The following is a 20,132-nucleotide window of genomic DNA, read 5'->3' as shown; positions in this document are numbered from 1 at the left end:
TATCAAATTCCACATAATTTTTAAAATGCCTATTCCATGATTCAATGTGTTAATGTATTACTTAATGGTTACAGGAAATATATTCTCTTAGGGTTCAGCTATATTCAAATTGCCTCTGATGAAATAAGTCAACTTGGGAAACCGTTAAGATACGCTAACAACTGCTGTTAGCAATGGTTTAACTTTAAAAAATCTTCCTGTAGGGCATGAATACTTGTCAATCGAAGAGTACAAAAACTGTTGCATGTACAATTACACACATGCAATTACGTATTAATATTAAAAACCGATTCCAATCCTACAAAGAAATCTTAAGTTCTCTACTTAAGAGAGTTCCTAAAAGACAATTTCACTTGAATCTCAAACATGAGGTTGAGTCTCTTCTCAACCTCACCTTTGGGTCTATCTTCTATCAAAAGTGATTAAGGAATTATGAAAGACATAGAAGAATTAGAATCTCTCCAATAAGGAATATGTGGCAAAATCTTACAACTAATACTATGTCCCCAATACGTGCTTAGATTCCAAATCTCTCCACTAACCTTCATTTTCACCCACCATTTCACTTAGCAACCATACCTTCTCCTAGGCTGTTTTTTCTTTTTACTGCTATTATTAAAAGCAACTGGCATGGCAAAAATTCAGTATTATCTTTCCTACTTAAATATATTAAATGACTTTCTCCTTTTTTATTCACTATTTCTGGAATTTGAATAGATATTTCAACTTCTAACAAACAAGAGGTGTTCCTTTGAGACAAGAGAAAATTTCATAAATAATTCCATTAGTACCCTATCAAATGTTAATCAGTAAGAGCTGTTATTAATGATATAACAGAAGCAACAGGCAATAGTTCTAGGAGAATTACTGCTACAGCTGATATTTTATAAATATGCAAAGTTCTTAACCATTAGGAAGATATAGAAGGCAGGCACAAGAGCTAGCAGAGCTGAAATCTAATAGCTATTCTTTGATTCATCTATTAGTACTAAATGATTCTAGAGTTAGTGGGAAAAAAAGAAAGTTTGACTTGGGTTAGGAGAGGGGCTAATATACACAGGTCAGGACATACCAACCTTTTCCAAGTGTGGAAACACGACCTATAATCCCAATTAAATCTAGGGAGAGAATTGTGAACATAACTTCCCCAATTTTGGCCCCTCTTATGGGGGTAATCCACCTTCTTAATGGGTAAGGGTGTCAAATGATATTTAGATGAACCACAAGGAAAAAAAAAATCTTAATGACCAGACAAAATAATTCCACTGGAAGCAAGCAGTCCCAGACAAACTGTAACTCTCAAACCCCCAGACTTCTTTCTTGAGATAGCAGAAAATTATAAATTGATCCACATTCACAAAAATGTCCAGCCCTAAGTATGAATCAGGCAGCTGACAGAAGAGGAAATATCCTCTACAATTCCACCAAATGAGGAAGGCACAGTTGCTCGCCAACAGTTCACCTTTGTAGCCATCCAGCACAGTCAATTTTGATTGCTGTATCCACAACTGATCGTCACCATATGTTCAAAGCTAAAGTACCTTTAATTGGACAGCAACTTGCTTAAGAAACAAGATAGTAATCCTCTTCTCCTGGGCTAATGGAATCTTGACTGCACGACATCCCATACATTCCAGCAAACAGAAAAGAATGGCTATATTCCAGGATTTAGGAACGTCCATCATCTCAATTTTTCCCCATTCCATCAAGGAGTATAATTCCAACATGGAAACTGTGTAGATCCAAAATGGAAAAATGAAGCACTGCCTTCACTCTTCTTCATCCAAGTACACATTTCCAGGTTAAAGTATTGTTTGTAGAATCCAAGAGGTTGAATCATATGGTCTGCTAGGTTTTTTGGTGACAATCCAATTCTTTTGTACACTTTGTGTAGTGAAAACTGAGAAGCAGATATCAAATTCTAAAAGAATCTGTAGGCTCTAATATTCCAGAAATATTCCATATAGTACAACCACAAAATCTGTAGCCAAGTAGCTCCATCAGGTAGAAGGGATATATCCAAGGAAAGACTTAACATTATCCAAGAGAAGGAATAATTAATTCTAGAAGACAGGTAACTCCAAAAATGATGCTGCAATATAAAATCTTCCACCACTTTATATCTCAGGAGTAGATATCCAACCAGCTGCAGGAAATATCCTCTACGATTCCATAAGATACCAGCCACTGGGATAGAAATCACTTCCGTTTCCAACCCAAAATAGGAAACATTGAGAATGCCCAAAACTTTAAATCCATCTGGGGCCCCTAAATACGAGTTTCTGTTTCACCATATCAAATACAAAATACCTGCCTACAGAAACCTTGGAACTTACCCATCAAGTCTCCGCTCATAACGTCCTTCTCGTGCATGAAGTGATGGTGGGGGGCCATAAGCAGGCCCTCCACCACCTCCTCTGAACCCAGAAACCTCTCTACTACGAGATGCTATGGAAACTGTATCATCCAATCCCCGAGCAGCGCTCGGAATGGTGCCTGGTTCATTATAATCCGTGCGTAGGTCTCTATCTCCCATTTTGTTGACTGAGTTGTGAGCCTTCTGTGCACTTTTGATGTCCACAAAATCCACAAAGGCAGCCACTCCTCCTTCAGAACCCCTCTTGGGGAGAATTTTGACACTTTCCACGCGGCCATATCTGAAAAAAAATAAAGTCGACGTTATTGTTGCATAGTAATAATTTTCCAAAAATAGTTTTAAAAACTGTTTGTTATTTTTAAACAATTTACATTATGCATGTATGGGGGAGGGGTTGCGAGTTAATTTAAAATGGCTTTTAAACTCACATTTTTCTTTTTTGAGGCAAATATTTACAAACATTTTTACCACATTATTTTATTGCTCTAACTTTTTAAATATAGTATTTACTATAAACTGCCTTTTACCTTCCTGGAACACTTAGCTGAAATGACTCTCAGAAGTTTTTAGGCATTTTTACATTCTAAAAAAGGATATTATACCTAAGATAATCAAAGTAACTTACCAATCTTAAGAGATTTTCATTAAAGTAAAAACTGTAGCTAAAAATGGCTATTTTACAGATCTCATTTTAATTTAATTCATTAAGTGAAAATGATCTTAGTGAAAAAATGAGATGACTTCAAACACTCCTTACTGGAAGGCAAAATAAATTCAAATATTTTGTGCATTTGCAAGTGTGTCTAGTTTTTAATGTAATCTTTTGCCATTTAGTTCTCTTTTCCAGGGGATTAAAAGAAAAAGTGTTAAAATTTATAATTTATGTATAATTGTTATTTATATAAATTAATAAATCAGAAAATCTTTTGACAGACTCTTATGTATACTTATAATTTGGCATTTTAGAAAGAAGGGCACAGCACTTTTAAATATAGCACTCTTACATGCTGACAATCCAAGATCATAATTTTTTTCTTTTTTTTAAAATTTATGGCTGCATTGGGTCTTCGCTGTTGTGCACAGCCTTTCTCTAGTTGTGGTGAATGGAGGCTACTATTTGTTGCAGTGCATGGGCTTCTCATTGTAGTGGCTTCTCTTGCTCTGGAGCACAAGCTCTAGGCACACAGGCTTCAGTAGTTGTGGCACACAGGCTCAGTAGTTGTGGCACACGGGCTTAGTTGCTCCGCAGCATGTGGGATCTTCCCGGACCAGGGCTCGAACCCGTGCCCCCTGCATGGGCAGGCGGATTCTTAACCACTGTGCCACCAGGGAAGTCCCCAATATCATAATTTTACACTTCCCCTGAAGAAGCTGACAACATTATCAGAAAGCCGAACTTTCCTTTTACATCCTCCAGTATGATTTAAGTTATTACCTCTCAGAAGGGAAACATAATCCTAAAATGCAGTTTCATCAGGCCACTGAACTAGATGTAACGAAATTACTTGGCGTAAATTAACTGATGAAAGGATCTCTTAAATTCGGGGGAAAAATAGAAACTGAAATAGTTCTTTCCATACAAACATTAAAAAAAATACTTTCCAATGTATCTGACAAAGGACTTGTATCTAGAATATAAGAACTCTTACAACTCAACCCATTTTTTAAAAATAGGGAAGATGGGCTTCCCTGGTGGCTCAGTGGTTAATAATCTGCCGGCCAATGCAGGGGGCACGGGTTCGAGCCCTGATCTGGGAAGATCCCACATGCCTCGGAGCGGCAGCTGCTGAGTCTGCGCTCTGGAACTTGTGAGCCACAAGTACTGAGACCCACGTGCCTAGAGCCCGTGCTCCGTGACAGGAGAATCAACCGCAATAAGAAGCCTGTGCACCGCAGCAAAGAGTGGCCCGCGCTCGCCACAGCTGAAGAAAGCCCACGCGCAGCAGCGAGGACCCAACATAGATAGATAGATAGATAGATAGATAGATAGATAGATAGGTAGATAGACAGATAGATAGATTTGTAAAAAAAATAAAAATAAAAAATAGGGAAAACACTTCACCAAAGAAGAAATACAGGTGGCAGATAAGCACAGAAAGAGATGCTCAAAATCAGTAGGCATAGGGAAATACAAATCAAAACCACAATAAAATACCACTTCACACCCACTAGGATTGCTATTAGAAAAGAGAACAGAACAGAACAAAACACGTATTGGCAAGGATATGGAGAAATTTGAAACTTCTGCATAGCTGGTGGAACTGTAAAATGGCGCAGCCACTGTGGAAAGTGGCATTTTTCTCCAAAAGTTAAGCACAGAATTACCATATGACCCAGCAATTCCATTCCTAGGTATATACCCAAGAGAACTGAAAACTGGGGCTCAAAAAGATACATTACACGGATGTTCACTGCATCATTATTCACAAAAACCAAAAGATGGAAACAACCCGACTGTCCATCAATGGATGAATGGATAAACAAAATGTGGCACATACAAACAATGGAATATTATATTAAAACATAAAAAGAAATGAAGTTTCGATACACACTACAACATGCATAAACCTTGAAAACATCATACTAAATGAAATAAGCCAGACACAAAAGGACAATTAGTTTATGATTCCACTTACATGAAGAATCTGGAATAGACAAATTCATGGAGACAGAAAGTAGAACAGAAGTTAACAGGGACTGGGGAGACACAGAGTTTTTGTGTGGGATGAAAAAAATTCTAGAAATAGATAGTGCCGATGGTTACATAACATTGTGAATGCACTTTTTTTTTGGCCACGCCAAGCAGCTTGTAGGATCTTAGTTCCCCGACCAGGGATCAAACCTGGGCCCCGGCAGTGAAAGCGCCGAGTTCTAACCGCTGGACTGCCAGAGAAGTCCCTGTGAATGCACTTAATGCCACTGAATTGTACACTTAAAAATGGTTAAGATAATAAATTTTGTACATTTTAACACACACACACAACTTATCACTAAGCCCAAGACTACATAGGTTTTTCTATTAGAAAGAAGAAAAAAAGAGGGAAGCATCAGCCAATTCCCCATCAAAAAAGTCAGTTAGCCGAAGTGTAAACAGGGAAAACAAATATTTAAGCTTAAATTCTTAATAACAAAGAGCTAAATGCAATACTGAAAAGAAGAACCAAATACTTAATGCATAGATTATGCATGCAGAACAAAGTCAAATGGCCCTCCGTCTTCAAAAGGGTGGGCTCACGGTTCCCATAATTTTTACATAAGGAGAGTACACTCTGGAAACAAAATACGAATTTATCTCCAAATTTAACATAAGAGAACTTTATCAGGTATTACATTACTCTTCTATACTAAAAAAAAAAACCTGTTAACTCTTCACAGCCATGAGAACTCAGGGGGTAAATGGAAATGTGATGTCCTGATTTTATCTACTCTTTCCAAAACAACACAGTTCCTATAGTATTCAAGTATTCCTTAAGTATTCAAACGAAACATTTACTGACATCTACTAATTAAAAAAGAAAAAAGAGCAAAAATAATAAAACCACAGTTAAATAGTATTTCTTTTTTTTAAACATAGAGCCTTAGTTACAGGTTTTCAGAGAACCTATGGAATAGTCTCCAGTAATATGCACAAAATATTTTCTTAAATTACATAGTCAAAGGTTGTAGTAATAAGTTAACTCATTTGTAATCTTTAAAGAATCAAGAAAACCTTTTTTTTTTAAAATAAGAACATAAAATTAAGAAAGTGTGCTTGATTGCTACAAGCTGCAGTATATAACAATCTAATGGGTTTGTCTTCAAAAACACAATCAAAAAACGACATTAAATTGGTTTCTGTTTGGTCAAAAATATTCACCATCAAAAAATATTAAACTGATCAACATACACTATAATTCTTCTACGTTTTTAAGAGAGAATTTTAAAATAACCCAAAACAATGCCAGATTTGCTGAGATGTTTGGTCTTTCAACATGTGACTATTTATACAGTCAAATTTATAGTCCTTAGCATCTCCTTGAAGAATATAATTGCAGTGTATTAATGGCCTCACATTTTACATTTGAGAGCATCATGATATACTCTAATGTTTTTCCTCCACTATGAGAAAAGAGTAGGGTTCTAATCCTGAATCAATTATTTTTAATTTTATGGTTCTTAACAGGCACTGTTGTAGGCACTTGATGCATATCAGGGAATAAAACAAAGATCCCTAGTCTCATGGAATTGATTTATTTACAATTTTCAGCTCCTTGATATGTGAAAAGATTCCTCCTATTCTAAACTTCTCCTCAACTCTACAAGAAACTTACTTTGTTAATTTCCAAAGCAACACTAAATACATAAAGCTAAAGATCATTAGTATGCTAAAACCCAATGAATTCTCTCAATACCCTTTCTTTCTAAAAGTTACTACATTTATCTTTTATTAGCTGGTTTATCAATAAGAATGCAATTATTAATTTTAATCCTACCTTTTTTTGCAACTGACCCTACTAATAATAAGCAATAACAAAGAATAGCCACAATTCGTTTTCACACAAGTCCTCCTACTACAGAAAACAATCCTCCCCAAGTCATTCTTGAAACATTTACCTGTTATTCAGGATAGACTTACAGAATTGTAATGAGGAGAATATCTGCCTCTTTGAAGAGGCATGCAATTAACCTAAAACACCCATTCATCTAAAACCCAATACATCATTTTCCAAAGATTACATATTTTATCAAACTATCAATTCTTTGCGTATTGCCCACTTTTCCACCCTTCCACACCATCATGGCTAAGCTGTTCCTTATTCAAAAGAAAACGATCAATAAGTATGAATAGACAGAAAGCGAAAAGCAAATGAGCATGCTGTAAGGGATAAAAAGGCCTAAGAGATGAGTATTACAGTTTGGTTGGGTGACCTATAATAGTAGAAACAATAAATGTTTATGTTTACTTATTATTATTATTTTTACCATATGCGGGCCTCTCACTGCCGTGGCCCCTCCCGCCGCGGAGCACCGGCTCCGGACGTGCAGGCTCAGCGGCCACGGCCCACGGGCCCAGCCGCTCCGCGGCATGTGGGATCTTCCCGGACCAAGGCACGAACCCGCGTCCCCTGCATTGCCAGGCGGACTCTCAACCACTGCGCCACCAGGGAAGCTCACTTATTTTTTATATTATGAAAATATTCAAAAGCATTCCTCTTCCAAACTCAGACAGTTGGGTCATAAATATACCCATTACAACCAGCAAATTATCTGCAATAATGCAGTAACATCAACACTTATTTATATAACCCTTTCATAGTAAAAAATTTTTATGAAGGAATTACTAATTTATAAATCAACCACTTGATCCTATATTTAAACCAAAAGACTGGTTTCCCCTCTGTGTTAGACCTTTATTTTATTTTCTATACCAGTGACTACAAATACTTCAAGAATGCCAAAAGGCAGAATTTCCTAGAAACTTAAATAATGCATCATAACAGCATTTAAATTGGAGCTGGACACATTTTTCCTACATAATCACAGATCAAATTTTTAAAATTTTTTATTGTGATAAAATATAACATAAAATTAGCTATTTTAACCATTTTTAAGTGTACAATCCCAATCTTTTCAAATTAATCACGGCTATTTCTTGTCATCAACATAGTAGAGGTAGACATTAAAGCTACCTCATTCACAATTACTGATATCGCCCATACTTCAAACCATTAAATGTAGTAAGTAGCTCAGAATCATATACTCAGATGGCAAAACTCCTGCAATCTGGACATAACCAAGTAAGATAGTAATATTTTTAATATGTCATATGTCTCATTATATCAGTTAAAATAAGTTAAAATCCAAAAGAAGAACTTGGTTTAACAATTATCTAGAATGACAAAGATAAATTTAAATTGTTAGCATGACAATGATAAATTACAAGTTAACAGTTTTACTCTATCCAAAGACAATGATCAAAAATTGATATAAACCCAGAAAATAGAAAATATTTGCAAATTATTTATCTGATAGGAGCTCTTACAACTCAACAATGAAAAAAAATAATGCAATTTAAAAATAGGCAAAGGATATAGACAATTTCTCTAAAAATATATACAAACAGCCAATAGCCAAAAAACACACAAAAATTTGCTTAACGATATTAGACTTTAGGAAAATAAAAACCAAAACCACAATGAGATACCACTTCACACAAAATAGGATGGCTAGAATATTGATAAAAACGACAGACAATAACAAGTATAAGGAGAAATCTAAACCCTAATAAATTGCTGGTGAAATCGTAAAATGGTACAGCCACTTTGGAATTCAATTTGGCAGTTCCTCAAAATGTTAAACTTAGAATTACCGTATAAGCCAGCAATTCTACTCCTGGGTATGAACTGAAAAGAGAAGTCCACATAAAAACACATACAGGAATGTTCACAGTATCATTATTCATAATAGCCAAAAAAATGGAAACAAACCAATTGTTCAACTGCTGAGTGGAATTGTTAAAATGTGGTACATGTCCATACAATGGAATGTCATTTGGCAATAAAAAGGAATGAAGTTCTTATACATGCTACAACATGGATGAACCTCGAGAACACTATAAGGGAAAGAAGCCAATCACATATTTTATGATTCCATATATATGTGAAAGGTCCAAAATAGGCAAATACACAGAAACAGAAAATAGATTAGTGGATTCCAGGAGCTGGGGAGAAGGAAGAATGGGGAATGACTGCTAATGGATATGGGGATTTCATTCTGGAGTGATGGAAATGTTCTGAAATTAGTGGTGATGGCTGCGTAACTCTGCAAATATACTAAAAACAACTGTACACTTTTCAAAAGAAAAATTTTATGCCATGCGAATTATATCTCATTAAAACTATTATTAAAAGAAAAAAGACAAAAAATAGTACCTGTCACTGTCTTTTATATTTATTTATTTGGCTGCACTGGGTCTTAGTTGTGGCATGCGGGATCTTTAGTTGCAGCATGTGGATCTAGTTCCCTGACCAGGGACTGAACCTGGGGCCCCTGCACTGGGAGCACAGAGCCTTAGCCACTGGACCATCAGGGAAGTCCCTGTCACCGTCTTTTAATACAACAGATTTTACATATCCTTTAGTCACAAGTGTCTGCGTTATCTCAATACAAATCAACTGCCTGCCATGTTTCCTGTAAATGGGCACATTTAAGGAAGACATTTTCTATTTCAAGCATGCCTGCCTGGGAAGATAAGTAACCCATTAGATGACAGCCAAAACCTATCTTCACTTCATAGAGATACAGAATTCTTTCAGGAAATCTACTGTGAAATAAATTTATGTATAAAAGATTTTAAAATTATTCTTAAATAATTAATATATTTCCCTTTAATCACTTTATCTTTGGAGTAAGTACAAATGATTACTAAAGATGAAAAAAACAGACTCAGAATCCCTAAAGCGAGCAAAGCGCAGTCAAACACAGGACCCCTAGCCTCATTTTAGAAAAAGTTAAAATCCTAAAATGTTTCTCTACTTGGAGGAATGGGGGAGAGGTGGGAAAAGAAGGGCGGGGGGAGAATGATTTGTAATATTTTGCTGATTTGTGTTCTCTCTCTGCCAAAAATAAATAAATATATATATATATATATATATATAAGTTTGTTGTAGTCTGGGAAAGACTCTCAGCCTGAGATAAAATCCCTATGTCATAAAAGAAAAGACCATATAAATTAAACCGCATAAAAATTACAGCTCCTAAATAGCAAAATACAGTCAAAAAACAAATGGGGAAAAATACTTGCACATGAGAAATAAGTGATTTCCTAAATATAAAAATTCTTCCAAATCAAGGGAGACAGAGGTCCAAACAAAACACAGGCAAAATACCCAAATAGGAAAATTTTTTTTTAATATTTATTTTATTTATTTGGTTGCGTCGTGTCTTAGTTGCAGCAGGCTGGCTCCTTAGTTGTGGCATGCGAACTCTTACTTGAGGCATGCATGTGGGATCTAGTTCCCGGACCAAGGATCGAACCCAGGCCCCCTGCATTGGGAGCACGGAGTCTTAACCACTGCGCTACCAGGGAAGTTCCAGGAAATTCTTTAAAAATACACCCATACACACAAAATGGTAAACAAAACAAACACACTCAAAAAAGCTGCTCAGTTTCCACTCAAAATTTCAAAAATCCAAATTAAAAAAAAAATGCCATGCAACACAAAGACCTAAATTTTAATAATACCTAGATATTAGCTAGAGTCTAAGAAAATAGACACTTTCATAACACCGTCTGCAGGAGTATAAATTAGAGAAACCTCTTAGGAAGACAATTTGATAGACTGTTTAGTAAGCAACACTGCTTATAACAGTTAAAAAAAAAAGAAAGAAAGAAAAAAAAAAGAAGAAGAAAAAAAAAAGGAACGCACCATTCCACTTTCTCTGTGAATTTGACTGCTCCAGGAAGATAATGTCAGTAGACTCATACAATATTTGTCCTTTTGTAACAGCCTTATTTCACTTAGCATAAAGTCTTCAAGGTTCATCCATGTTGAAGCATGTGTCAGAATTTCCTCTCCTAACATAATACTGTAAATCAACAATACTTCAATTTTAAAAAGAAGAATTTCCTTCCTTTCTAAGGCTGAATAATACTCCGTGATACGTATTTTGTTGTCACACATTCTGTTTATCCTTCCATGGGTCATGAACACTTAGATTGCTTCTATCTTTTGGCTATTGTAAATGCTTCTATGAACATAATACATTACTTTTTTAAGATGAGAAACGATTTATTGACTCTAATTAGAAAAGGTTTAAGAAAACTTGAAGACTGAAGATAAGCTTAATTCAACCAACAAAACTATAGTCAGCTGTTTATCAAATCCATGGTTAGTGCCTAGATTCCTGTACATGAAAACTTGATGACTACAACTCTTGGGAAAAGGCAATGTTTTTTTTTTGTTTTTTTTTTTGTGGTATGCGGGCCTCTCACTATTGTGGCCTCTCCCGTTGCGGAGCACAGGCTCCGGACGCGCAGGCTCATCGGCCATGGCTCACGGGCCCAGCCAAGCCCAGCTGCTCCGTGGCATGTGGGATCTTCCTCGACCGGGGCACGAACCTGCGTCCCCTGCATCGGCAGGCGGACTCCCAACCACTGCGCCACCAGGGAAGCCCGGCAATGTTTTCAGTAAAGCTTTGAATGACAAAATTCTTCAGAACTATTAACGGCACCATTACTTCAGTGAAAAAAATACGTATATGCATTATTTTGCACCAATCTAATGGTGCAAAATAACTATTTACTAACTAAAATTAATTGTTAACAAAAAGAGAGTGCGCAACTGATATGTAAACCTCTGAAAGATTATCCAATTATAAGGAGAAAACAATCCCAAAGATTCTATGATCTTTAGACGTTACTGGCTACATAAAATAGGAAGCCTGAATCTTTTAGACAATCTTAGAAAGAATTCATAAGGTACTTCTTCAGAGAATAGGAGGGAGGAGTTTACACTCTAAAAGTCAAAATATATAGTGCAGGGGACTTCTCTGGCAGTCCAGCAGTTAAGACTCTACATTCCCAATGCAGAGGGCCTGAGTTCGATCCCTGGTCAGGGAACTAGATCCCGCATGCCGCAACTAAAAGATCCCACATGCCGCAACTAAAGATCCCACACGCCGCAAAATCCCACGTGCCATAAGACCAGGTGTAGCCAAATAAATATTAAAATATATATATATATATATATATATATATATATATATACACACACATACACACACACAATGCAGGAATACAGACAATGATGGTGGCCACTAAGTTAACTTTTGGACATTTCTTCTCACAATAATTAATGAACAACTTCATAAATGTGTCTGATTTATATAGTACTGACAAAAACTCAAGTACAATTGTAAAGAGAATGCAAATGACCATGATTAACCATTTCTTAAAGTAATGGCAGTAAATAAAACAGTTAGATGAAGAAAAAAAGGAGCAAGGCAAGTTGATCAAAAGGGGAAGGCTGGAGAAAACAAAGTTGAAGTAGCAGAAGCCAAGAAACTAACAAAAATCCACATCAAGAGTCCCGGGTGTAAATACAAAGGACTCTTTGAAAATGTGCTTCCTACCTGGCTTAATAGGACTATTACAGTACAACTGCTGAGAAGGAAATTAACTTCTAACCTATGGCTTACTTCTTAGTAAAATAACAGTTTAAAAAAAGACTTTCAGAAATTTATAAATTCCCTCTAATATTTCACTTGATTAGACTTCTATCCTTATTTCACAATATATGGTTACTTAGAACAGAATCAGGACAAATGTGATCTTTTTGTAATATACATAAATTCCATATTCTTTTTATCACCACTGCATTTCTGTAAATCTTTAAAGACTACCAATACTTCCAGATTAAGGAAATGGGTCTTCTTTATCACTCTTTAATCTTAAAAGGTCTTTGGGTTTTTCTACTCACTTCCAATGGTTTATAAACGTTTAAATAATCATGCTTCCCAATAAAAACTCTGCATGAAATTAAGCCTATTAAATTAAGAAATAAGTCACCAGTCTCTATGCCAATCATTCTTGAAACCTGTTAAATATGCAAACTTCTCCAGTCAACACTTTAGTCATTAATTATAATCTCTAGAACTAAAAAGCTTTTCTTTACAAGCAAAACCTTTATACAAATTTCCAATAAGATCAACACAAAGGAAATCAAATGTCATAACCTTGTGAGACCCCAAGCTGTGACTAAAGTTCCCTTTATACATCTACTTTTAGAGCAGCACAGCAAACTTGCTGAAAAGGAATAATATGTGTCAAAAACCACCGTGGAAAGGGCTACTTCATAAAAAAAAAAAAAAAAACACAGAAAGGTATAAGTGACAAGAAAAACTACAGTATATCATTATACACCTTAGATTCGTATAACAAAGCACAGACACCATTTTTTTTAAATTAACTGCAATATAATTTAAAACTATTTGAAACGTTACAAATGCCACTTAAGTCTGAACCCAAGAAAGCCTATTTTTGATTGATGAGCATAGCTGGTTAGGAGATGATTTATCTGAAAGGAACTGGTACACCAATGTTTTGTATGATGGCTACACAGTATTTCTAGATATTAAGCTCTTTTATAATCCAACTAATCATCAAAATATACTTTTTAAAAATCTTCACAGCATTCCAGTGACCTTTATACACTATGGAGAATGGCTAGAATAAGATTTTCTTTTCTTTTTTTCTGCATGAGAGAGCTTTTAATATTATACTTATTCATCTCTCACTTTAGATTTTCAGTTATCAATGGAAACACCATTTGTATCAAAAGCTGACACAGAAAAAAAAAAAAAAAAAAAAGCTGACACAGGAGAGTCACGTATAGATTTTCACTGACCCCATAGAGATGTTACATGTCCCATTTTACACCTTGTTTTGTCATTTAATATTTTTCCATGCCAATAAAGACCCTTTGCCAGTTCTAACACGGTGTGCCCTAGAACAAGATTTTCTAAACTAAAAAGACCTTAGAAATCTTTTTTTTTTTTTTTTTTTTGGCTGCATTGGGTCTTTGTTGCTGTGCGCGGGTTTTCTCTAGTTGCAGTGAGCGGAAGCTACTCTTCATTGAGGTGCTCGGGCTTCTCATTGCGGTGGCTTCTCTTGTTGCGAAGCTCTAGGCACATGGGTTTCAGTAGCTGCAGCACGGGGGCTCAGCAGTTGCAGCACGTGGGCCCTAGAGTACAGGCTCAGTAGTTGTGGTGCACGAGCTTAGCTGCTCTGCGGCATGTGGGATCTTCCCAGACCAGGTATCAAACCCGTGTTCCCTGCACTGGCAGGCGGATTCTTAACCACTGCACCACCAGGGAAGTCCCCTTATAAATCTTATAATCCGACCCATTCAATTCATGGGAGAAAATAAATGTACCTACTTTATATAATAAATGTGTTACTGGGAACTTCCCTGGTAGTCCAGTGGGTAAAACTCTGCGCTCCCAATGCAGGGACCCCATGTTCAATCCCTCATCAGGGAACTAGATTCCACATGCATGCCACAACTAAAGAGTTTGCATGCTGCAACTAAGAGTCCACATGCTGCAAAAAAGATCCCACGTGCCACAACGAAGATCCCGAGTGCAACAATGAAGATCCAGCACAGCCAAAATAAGTATTTAAATAAATAAACAAATAAATGTTTTACTGAAGAGTTAAGGTGTCTTATTTTGTTTTTGGTTTTTGTTTTTTTGGCCGCGCCGCACAACTTGCAGGATCTTAGCTCCCCGACCAGGGAGTGAACCTGGGCCTTAGGAAGTGAGAGCACAGAGTCCCAACCACTGGACTGCCAGGGAATTCCCTGTCTTTTTTATATACAGCATCACATACTAACTGAATTTTAGATACTCTCTATAAATTGAGATTTTTGCAAATCTTGTTTTCTTTGATTAAGGCTGAACCCCCTCACATAAGAGAAATTAATATCTATTATGGCATTTAATTCTAACATTGGATGTGCTTGAAATTCATTTCATTGAAAGAATTCAAGCTGACTAAAAGGAACAACCTTAAAAAATCTAAGGATTCCATGATTTCTACGATAAAATTGAGGCGGGGTGGGGGTGGGGGGCCGGTGGATGAAAAAACAGAAAAAAATTCCCACAAGAATTCTAATCCTATAAGTTTACAATGAGGAAAAAGAGGAGGGGAAAAATAAAGCTATTCACAGGACACTATCTTTGTTTTGTTTACTAGTCTTAAAGTTTTTCAGTGATTCTTAACTTTTTAACCTCAACCTTTTTATGTCAAAGCTAAAGTTAAGTACTTAAATATACTGCTAGCATTCTATTCTTAACATAATGGTTTGCCTAAACCAATATTTCTTACACTTTTTTCCACGGACTGCTTTGACAACCAGTGAAACCTATAAACCCTTTCTTGGACTATTATTAAATTAATCAAGTAAAATGCGCGAATTACAAAGAAACCAATTATATTGAAATACAATTATCAACTTTTGAACATGCAGGAAATACAGAGGACAAAAGGTGATGTTAATGTACACCACAGGACAGGCATGTAATCAGCAAAACACACACTGAGAAACTCTACAACTTGGTTTCCAACAAATTAAGTTGTAAGCAGAGAGAGAGATTAAAACCTATGGATTAAAAAAGGTTGAAACAGTCCCATGTCCATCAGTAAGTAAATAAACTGTGGTATCCTGACTGTGGTGGTGGTGATTACAAGGATGCCTACATTTCTCAAAATTCAACAAACTCAACACTTGAAATAGGTACATTTTACTGTATGCAAATTATACCTCAATAAAATTTTTAAAATATATCTTATGTACCTTATTTAGAGACTGAGTGAAAAAAAAAAGATTCTTAAAACAATTACAAATTCAAGTACTGGCTGGATATTTGAAAATACTGACTGGGTATTTGAAATAAGGATATACCACAGTATTGCTGAACATCTTTAAACAGTTCTTATCTTCTAGAGAGAAACACTGAAATACTTGTGGATTAAATAAGATGTCTGGGATCTACTTCAAAATAATACCAACTATACACATTGTAGGGCTTATGCAAAGGAATAAGATTTTGATTCATTAAGGAACTCTTTGGACAGGGGTGAAGAGTAGTGTAGAGGGAGCAGAAAAAAAAAGGTGATGCAGCCACTATGGAAAGCAGTATGGAGGTGCCTCAAAAAGTTAAAAATAGAATTACCATATGACACAGCAATTCCACTTCTGGGTATATAACCAAGGAAACGGAAAACACCAATTTGAAAAGATATGCATCTCCATGTTCATTGCAGCATTTTACCAAAGCCAAGATACAGAAACAACCTGTGTCCAGGGATTGATGGATGGATAAAGAACATGTGGCATATGTGGAGTGCGCACATGTGCGCGCGCGCACACACACACACACGGACGTACATACAATGGAATACTATTCAGCCGTAAAAAAGAAGGAAATCTTGCCATTTGCAACAACATGGATAAACCTTGAGGGCATTATTCTAAGTGAAATAAGTTAGAGAAAGACAAATACCATAAGATCTCACTTATATGTGGAATCTTAAAAAAAAAAAGTCATTGATACAGAAAACAGATTGGTGGTTGGGGGTTGGGGTGACGGGTGGAATGAAAGGGCTCAAAAGATAAAAACTTCCAATTATAAAATGAATAAGTCATGGGGATATAATGTACAGCACAGTGACTACAGTTAATATTGTATTGCATATGTGAAAGTTCCTAAGAGAGTAAATCTTGAAAGTACTTTAAGAGAGTAAATCTTGAAAGTACTTATCACAAGAAAAAAAAACGTTTTTTGTAACTATGTATGGTGAGGAATGTTAACTAAGACTCACTGTGGTGATCATTTTGCAATATATACAAATATCAGATCATTATGTTGTACACCTGAAACCAATATAATGTTATATGACAGTTATACTTCAGTTAAGAATTAAATTAATTAAAACGTATTAATTTAAAATTAGTATTAAAAATTTTAAGTTAAACAAAAAAAGAAATAAGGTTGAGGTCAATAAGCCTGGGGGGAAGTGGGGCGAGGGCAAGATTTTGCTGAGATACCACACAAAGTGAGTGACTGACGCCCAAATAAATGGAGCAATGATGATACCTAAAAAACAAACTTCCTTCTTACTAGCCCCTCTTCTGAATGACTCAGCATATAATACAGCTCATACTGATCCTGTGATTAACCTCATGTCATAAAGTCAGTGGGGGAAGTAGAACCAATACTAAAATTTTAAAAGTGGGGTAGCTCTAAATCTGCTTACAAATGGTACCAGAGGCAGGTAATTCATTCATCCACAAGTTGCCTCCTATGAGAAAAAACTGAAGACAAAAACATGCAAGTCATTTCCAGCCCCACCTTCCTTTTCTTGCCTTGCCTTCCACCTCCCCCACAACGTTGGTTTCCAACGAGAAAAGCCAAGAGGGAGGTGATTTGACGCAGAGGCAGCAGGGGTGAGGTGCCCAGAGGTGGCAGGCAGAGGTGGGGGAGGCAGAGTGGTTGGCCTATTAGTTACACTAAGAACACACTGGGCAACTAAGTAAATATATTGAGAATAATAAGTTTCTCACTGTCTGAGAAGGGATTTATAAACATGGAAATGGGGAGGTTACAAAGAATCCTCATGTATTGAAACATGTGTGAACACAGTTTCAAAATATATTATATAGAGATACATGTATTATATATACATGTAAACATATATACATGTGTACACACACAATACATATCCTCTTAGCTCTGCAGCAATGGGTAAACTGTGCACCCAGATCTTGGGTTTCTAAATACCATCCCTCCCTAAAAGGAACCAGAGTCTCTTGGAGAATGGCTGATTACAGGACTGGGAAAGGGAAAATACAAGATGAGCCTTTGTTGTTGCCAGAAATAAAGAAATGCTTAAAAGAGTAGTGGCGAGATATCAAAAGGACACAGTAGCCAGTTTGAAGGAGCTCCCACTGGTCAAATCTAGAATGATTTGGGTATCAAAATAAGCAAGTCCTGAATTAAAACCCATTGAAAAAAATGGAAATCATATATATGCGTGTGTGTATATATATTTCCAAATATAATTATGGAAAATTCTTACCTACAGAATAAATGTATAAGAAATCACAGTAATAGATGCTCATTTGGCAACAATCACAGCAGTATATAATACAGTCAAGAGTTATCAATGGGAGACTACCCTGGGGGTCCAGTGGTTAAGAGCCTGCCTTCCAATGCAGGGGATGTGGGTTTGATCCCTGGTCGGGGAACTAAGATCCCACATGCCACAGGGCAACTAAGCCCGCGCGCCACAACTACTGAGCCCATGCACCAAAACTAGAGAGAGAAGCCCGCATGCTGCAACAAAAGATTCCGCATGCCGCAACTAAGACACGATGCAGCCAAAAATAAATAAATGAATAAATAAATATTTTCACAAAAAGTTATCAATAGCTGCTAAGACTACTGGGTTTAGGGTTGATGATGGAAAAGACTATCAGTGTAATACTGGAATATCTCCCCATAAAATGCTAATCAAATAAAGGGGGAAAAATGGTGAAGACACTAACTTTATTAGGTGATCAAAGTTAACATCACCAGTGGTGGGATGGATCCAATACTGTCTCCATATTCTGAAAAAGCACAGAATCATTTCTCTGGTATTCCTGCCAAGATTGCAAGACCTGATCTGGTCATGAGGTAATACTGGACAGACCTGGGTAGAGGGTCAGCCTGCAGAATGAAAGAATTATGCTCTTGGGCTTCCCTGGTGGCTCAGTGGTTAAGAATCTGCCTGCCAATGCAGGGCACACGGGTTCGAGCCCTGGTCTGGGAAGATCCCACATGCCGCGGAGCAACTAAGCCCGTGTGCCACAACTACTGAACCTGTGCTCTAGAGCCCGCGAGCCACAGCTACTGAGCCCGCATACCTAGAGTCTGTGCTCCGCAACAAGAGAAGCCACCGCAATGAGAAGCCCGCACACCGCAAAGAAGGGTAGCCCCCACTTGCCACAACTAGAGAAAGTCCGCACGCAGCAATGAAGACCCAACGCAGTCAAAAATAAATTAATTAATTAAAAATTGAAGACCCAACGTAGTCAAAAATAAATTAATTAATTAAAAATAAAAAAAGAATTGTGCTCTTTAAGACTATCAGGCACATGAGAATTTGGGTAAGAAACTGTTCCAGACGAACAACACGTACCGGCTAGGATCCTGGACCAAAAAGGAAAGAGGGACATTGTTGGGATGGCTGGCATCATTTGAATGAGGTCTATGGATTGAGTAATAGTGCTATACCAATGTTGATTTCCTTGCCGAAAATACTGTATGGTGCAATGCAGTTTTGGGGAGATATACACTGGAGAATTTAAGGATGTCATGCCAGGAAAAGACAAGAGAAGGTAATGGAGCAAATGTGGCAAAATGCTAACAACTGAGGAATTTGTGTGAAGGGAATGTGGGAATTCTCTGCACTTTTCCTGAACTATTTCAAAATAAATTTTAAATGAAAAACAACAAACAAACACATAGGAAGGCGAGAAGTGGATCTGCGTGTATGGATAGGCCTTCATTCCTGTGTATCAAATGCCATATTTTCAAAGAGGCCTTCCTCGTCACTCCCACCCGCATTTACTCTCCATCCCCTCCTCTGCTTTATTTTTCCTCATAAGGCAGAATACGTCATGGTTGATGGTCATTGGGGCTGAACAATGGGTACATGAGATTTACTTACTATTCTTCTACTTTTGTGTATGTTCAAAATTCTCCAAGGTAAAGTTTAAAAGTATATCTACAACACAGATTGATCATACAGTAATATATATATGCATCTTTATTGATGCATTAAATATAAGTATTTAGCAGCAGGTCTAACAGCTATTGTCATTTCTAAGTTGTGATGAGCATAAATGAAATATCTGCAACAACTGTAATGTAAAATACGAAAATACATCTGATTGGCGTTGGTGGTGAAATCATCACAGGTACTACTAATACTACCAGGTTGGTACTACACCACAATATAGTTATAATTGATGGAAATGCTAAATTCTGATTAAGAAGTTAGTGAAAATAAAGACATACTATTTTCCTATCCAAATTTAAGTACCTCCTCCTAAATTCTGGTCTAAATAGTAATAGTTTTCATTCTAACATCCTTTTGATATAATAAAGCGATAAACTTTTAAAATCTTTTTTCTTTTTATCCGAGGTTACTTAAATAATCTTAAGT

At 36.5% G+C, this 20,132-nt stretch overlaps 1 protein-coding gene across 4 annotated transcripts in view; it reads right to left on the bottom strand.

Moving 5' to 3' along the window:
• The window catches only part of SPEN (spen family transcriptional repressor), a 93,745-nt gene that overhangs the window by 55,434 nt on the left and 18,179 nt on the right, over positions 1 to 20,132 (bottom strand). For 3 of the 4 annotated variants that reach the window (XM_060015026.2, XM_060015020.2, XM_060015009.2), the window contains exon 2: positions 2,337 to 2,657. In XM_060015026.2, the coding sequence (XP_059871009.1) occupies positions 2,337 to 2,536 (200 nt within the window). In that variant the 5' untranslated portion in view covers positions 2,537 to 2,657. Of the gene's footprint in view, positions 1 to 1,076; positions 1,226 to 2,336; positions 2,658 to 20,132 lie in introns of those variants that run through there. The other variant, XM_060015033.2, reaches the window with a different exon arrangement.

The sequence above is a fragment of the Delphinus delphis genome, chromosome 1, assembly GCF_949987515.2.
Source record: "Delphinus delphis chromosome 1, mDelDel1.2, whole genome shotgun sequence".
In the NCBI taxonomy this organism is placed as follows: Eukaryota; Metazoa; Chordata; class Mammalia; order Artiodactyla; family Delphinidae; genus Delphinus; species Delphinus delphis.
The sequence above is the reverse complement of the archived record's forward strand: the minus strand, read 5'-3'. Positions and strand labels throughout refer to the sequence as shown.